Source organism: Amblyomma maculatum, chromosome 3 (genome assembly GCF_055883805.1).
Source record: "Amblyomma maculatum isolate TAMU_Amacu chromosome 3, ASM5588380v1, whole genome shotgun sequence".
NCBI lineage: Eukaryota > Metazoa > Arthropoda > Arachnida > Ixodida > Ixodidae > Amblyomma > Amblyomma maculatum.
Window position 1 is genome coordinate 177454940 of NC_139346.1, and position 5558 is coordinate 177460497.

The 5558-nt window shown below is 44.5% G+C and overlaps 1 protein-coding gene across 2 annotated transcripts in view; it reads left to right on the plus strand.

The window, feature by feature from the left end:
* Positions 1-548: 548 nt before the first annotated feature.
* The window catches only part of LOC146197045 (solute carrier family 2, facilitated glucose transporter member 1-like), a 48428-nt gene continuing 43418 nt past the window's right edge, over positions 549-5558 (plus strand). Inside the window, exons 1-2 of one of the 2 annotated variants that reach the window (XM_084598763.1) lie at positions 573-671; positions 3566-3678. In XM_084598763.1, coding sequence (XP_084454889.1) covers positions 3652-3678 — 27 coding nt within the window. In that variant the 5' untranslated portion in view covers positions 573-671; positions 3566-3651. Of the gene's footprint in view, positions 672-3565; positions 3679-5558 lie in introns of both variants that reach the window. The other variant, XM_084598764.1, reaches the window with a different exon arrangement.

A 5558-nucleotide genomic window follows, 5' to 3' on the forward strand; every position in this document is an offset into this window, starting at 1 on the left:
AATTAAATGATAAAAAGAGTGCTTTCGTTAGGTAATTCTTTTCGCTGCCCTTGCACGTGTAGGTACCGCCCCGCCGGGATGGCGCAGTTGTTACGGCGCTCGACTACTGTTCCCAAGGACGCGGGATCGAATCCCGGCCTCGGCGGCCGCTTTTCGATGGAGGCGAAAAGCAAGGCGCCCGTGTGCTGTGCGATGTCAGTGCACGTTAAAGAATCCCAGGTGGTCGAAATTTCTTGAGTCCTCCACTACGGCTTCTCTCATAGCCTGAGTTGCTTTGGGACGTTAAACCCCACAAACCAACCACGTGCAGGTACCATGGCAGCGTAACATCAAGTTATAATTTGAGTCCATACTACAGGCATGACAAATTGTCCTTTCATGCATAACCTTGTCCAGATACGTTTACGTTTAAAAACGACTGAAAGCTGGTAACTTCGGCAGCGTCGTCATCTTGTCTGATCTCCTCCTCCTCCTCCTCCTCCGGAGGCAAGCGTGCCGGACGTGACCTCTCGCCGCTGCGAGCGCTATCGGCGGAACGACGATGGCAGCGCCGGACGACGAAGACGGTGCCAGCGCCTTGGGACCTGCCTCCGTCAGACATCGCGCAAGACAGCGTCGGCGGAAAGAGGCTGTCCGCATAGCAGCAGGCGATGCCCTATCAGCAGCAGCAGGTGAGCGAGGGTTTTCTCCTCTGCCGAGCTGACTCCTGTGCTCTGAGCGCACCCAGCAGGACTGCACGCGAGGCTATCCAGAGAAAGCGAATTGCTCCGCGTCCAAGATAACCTAGAGCGTGAAAAGTGCGCAGAGACACCAGGGCGCGAATTGCTTCGTATATTCGCTAATTTAGGCCCTGATATCTTATGCCCTCATATAGTTTTCCGACCGTGTAACTCCATGTGGCCCAAATAAGTGCCGTTTTACAGATTGTAGCCGACGGTGCTCAATTTACAGTCAAGCATCGAGCTGGCGAAGTCATGGGCAAATCAAATTTTCCAACCATAAGTCGGACGTAAGGTGGCGAATTGGGGTAGAATAAGGTGTAGCTTAATGGGATCAGGCATAATGTAGGGGACCTTAAATTCAGGCGTGCTAGCGACTGATTAGCACAGAAATAAATAAAGCCTTGTGCTAAGGCGTAAGAATTATATCCTCTGGACATTAAATCCACCATTTAGTCCTTGTTCCTGGTGCAGTGCATTGCGGTCAATCTTTCCCAAATCCTTTGCTGCTTTGAGTAAACATCTGTGCTCACGGAAGAAGTGAAGGCTTACATTCATTGCTTTCGAGAAATGTCTAGCAGAATAAAATCAGAATAATCTGGACATGATTCCTGGTGCGGATTTATTTTGTGAAATTCCCTTGCAAGCTCTATGACGCAGAGCTTAAAAGTCTGAACTGAACAGCGAAGGTTTAGAGCATTCGAGATGTGTTCTTACTCACATTTTATGTGAATTGTTTCCGGAAATATATACTCACGCTATCATCACTACGTGTAGAGATAAAGCGTATTGTTTGGTCATTGGTCACAGACTTGAATGCTTCGAGACTGCTGTAAGCCCAGTTGTTGTTCTGCTGTTCCTTCTTCTATGTGCCATATTTTACATTGGTGCAATGGATCATGCTTCGTTGATAGACTTTTATTGAAAAGCAGCGGTCCTAACTTTAATTTAGCTTTTGCACCGAGTTCGCTTATTGTCGTATTCCGCGGAGACGACTTGGGCATGGGCTAACGTTTGTCCAGGGCCTTCGATTCTGTCTCAGAGAGAGGGTAAAATTTTTAAACCCGATGAAATTGTTTTTTTTTCTTTTTTTGCAATATAATACAAAACGTATGTCAACGGAAGTCCCGGTTAAGATTAATTATGAAGCACTTCGATGAATGCATATTTGCGGACCTGCCTGTTTTACTAAGCTCACCTGACTACACGGGAGCCAGTTGGTTGATCGTCATTTTCAAATGTGCTACTTGGGGAACCCGATCGGACAAAATTACAGACGACACAAGCGCGCACTTGCTGCTGTTTTATTGCACATTTATGAAATTCTTATACAGAGATGATGTCCTATCACGAGGCTATATCCATCTACGCACGTGATCCTTTCCACATTGCTGCTCAACTCGCATTTGTACTCCCAATGATATAATGATCGCTATCTCGGTTACAATGAGCGCTAACGATGGGAAGCTTACACATGCTTTTTTTTTTTTTCCTGCTGTTGACATGAAAAAGCTTCTACAATTCCCTTGAATTGTTTGTTTTACTTGCATACTATTGATGTTCCGTCAAACGAAGTGTTGTGTTGAGTTTTTGGCACATAGGCAACGAAGAATATCATGTGTCAAATACAAGCTTTTTTATCTTCTTTAATGCGTAAAATGAAACGTTTTTAGTATATTATGACAAGGAAGTGATTACTGATTGGCATCCACCCAAGCAAAATTATATGGTGACAAAGGAAAGCTATGTAGCTTTCTGAGAAGCTCCGTGGTTACACAGAAATTCTTCCTGGTCCTTTGAATGTTTACCTTGTCATCTTTGGACATTAATGACATCACAAATGATTCAGCATCGCCGATTCGTCGAGAAAACTAAAAACAGATGAAATTTCAGCATTCGACAAGTGGGTTATGTCGCAGGAGTAAGCAGAGATGGAATTGAATGTGTTCATTCTAGAATAGAGTAAACTCTTCTTTTCTAACAGTTCGAGTTCTGTGCAAGAGGTCGATATGTGGTTCACGGTCAGCTCACATCCAACTGTTTCGCAGAGAGTTTGCCAAACAGAGGTTTACCCTTTTGCTTACATCGGTTACGATGCTCCGCTAAATTCTCAGGGTAATGTTTCCACATTCATTATTATTTTAGAGTAGCCTCGTGTTCACACATCTGCCCGATTGTCCGACGTATCGTTCTATCAGCTGGTAAAAAAAGAATGGCTGGTCACCGCATGCTCACAAAGTGTCGCACGGACTATAGAAGATGACAAATAACACGAGGTGAAAGCGGTGTTTAGTCTCCCCCCCCCCCCCCCCCTCCCGGTCAAAAGAAGAACAACAATAAACAAACAGAAACAAAGTATACGAGGAAGAACAGCGTGATATACGCAGAGTGAAATCACGCACGGTGAAAGACTCAGATCTTGCCAAAAAGACATCATATACAGAATGCCAGCATCGTGCAGAAAACTAGACCAGACAGCCGAGCAGATTTGTGCGCACAAGGCTACTCCAATATAATAATGGCTGTAGAAAAATCCCCCACCCTGGTAATATAGCGCAGCACTGTATATCGGTGCAAGCCAAGGTGCGAAACTTAGTTCGACAGAACCGCAATAGTAACCAAAGAAAATGAGACAATTGTAAGGAAAATATTTGAAGCATTTTTTTTTATATCAACAGCAGGCAAAGAGCATGTGCAAAGTTCACCATCGGTCTCGCTCGCTGAAACCGGGATAAAAATGATTAGGAGTACAAATGCTAGGTAAGCGGTTATGTGGAAATTATCAAATGCATGCGGGAATATAGCCCTGTGATATGATTTAATATTCGTACGAAACTTTTTCATAGGTATGGAATGAAACACTTGCAAGTTTGCGATCGCGTCGTCTGTCCTTCTGTCCTCTCGTGTTCACCAAGCAGCGCATTTGAAAACGATGGGAAGGATTTCCTCTGAACCAAAAGTAAGTCAAAAGTGAAATCTTGTTACTAAGTGCCCTTTGGTACCAACGACTAAGTTACATGGCGTTTATTCGTTTTCATGGAGACATAGTTCGTAAACCTAGTAATATGTGTCACTTTTACCAGCCATTCTTTTTTTGAACGAAAGCTGATGTTTTCTTAGCATTAAATATTAAGCACTCTCCAAAGGGACTGTTAACGATTTACGCCATTCTTTATTGTCCCCCTTTAAGGATTACCACAGACGCCATTTATTTTGTCTAAGTAGCACCTAAGTGTGACCAAAAGCCTTTAAGTACATACTAATAATTCAGATACATTTAAGTTGATTGTATGTGTCACAAGTATTATTATGCAAGTTTGGAAACAAGTCAGCCTGGTTATAGTGGCGCTATGATCTTTTTTTATGGTTGTTTGTGAATAACTTTGTCTTGTAACTACGCCGTGAGTCGTTATGGAAATTTGTTGGTTAAATCACATCGACCTGCAACTCGGTGCAATGAATTGCTAGGGGTCGCTTAGCTAATGGCTAAATACAAGTCATAAATCCACGCGCCATGGTGATCACACGATAGTGGCCATGCCAGGCTCAAAGAAAATTATCCTCCGGCATCAGTGGCGTAGCAAAACATCTATGCTTTATGTTACTTGGAACGAAGAAAAAAAAAGTGTGCTGCTAAAACAAAAATATATAAAAGCGTTTCTGTTCAAAATAGCTGCACACTTTTACGCCCTTCAAAAAACTCCATAAATCTCTGCCTAAAAGATCAAAACTTGGGCCTGTTCTCATCTAGCATACACTTTGCTTATTTTACTAAAGACTCGTGGAAAAGTGCCCCCCCCCCCCCCCTCTTTTCCCCAAGAGAGCATAAAGGCCAATTTTCTTTGAAGAGTGTGGATTCCAAGCACGCGTGTACTTTGAACACAATTCGCTGTGCTATTTAGCTATGGACTGACTGAAAGCCATCTAGCCCGGATCATCTGGATTTTGCCTTTTCTGGTTACATAAATGCTTTGCAATCCAAATGAACACAGCAGAAAACAATTCGAGGCATGTGTAGCACTCACGAACAAAAACCAAAGTATGGGAAAAGAGAAATAAAGTGATCATTATTCAAGCTAAAATGGCTGCTGAAAAGCGATGAGAACGCCCTTATTAAGACAGCCGAAACATAATATAGGAGACGTCAAGCAGTTAAACTAGCTATAACTCTAACGATGCGTAGCAAGAAAAGTTACGCCATATAATGAGGGCTATAACAAGCGCTCCGGGCTTTAAACACACGTTGCTCTCCAGGGGCCAGTTCTGACCCTCCCTGACCTGTGCGGAGAGAGACGTGGGAAAAAGAGTTCGCTTGCATTTTCAGCACAGTGAAGCGCGCGATGGCCGTATGGCGCAACGACGCTGTGGGGGACGTTCACCATCTATTATGGATCAGAGCGGGAGCAATTCCGCCTAAAGCAGCGCCCATCTGCGCAACAGGCTCTCCGCAGAGACCCCGGCCTCGCCACGACGCTATGCTCGAATCGCCCCTTTTATTTTTTACGCGTTGGATGGGAACACTGACAGCGGCCGATGCAGCATCTCTACTTAATGGAGGTCTTCCTCGCTTGTGGTTTCGCGGTTTGGCGCAATGACTGCCCTGCTTCTGGCTGATAGTACGAAAGACTGCGTCATTGGAGGAGAGCGCACTAATTTAAGGTGGCACTATGTGTGTGTGTGTGTGTGTGTGTGTGTGTGTGTGTGTGTGTGTGTGTGTGTGTGTGTGTGTGTGTGTGTGTGTGTGTGTGTGTGTGTGTGTGTGTGTGTGTGTGTGTGTGTGTGTGTGTGTGTGTGTGTGTGTGTGTGTGTGTGTGTGTGTGTGTGTGTGTGTGTGTGTGT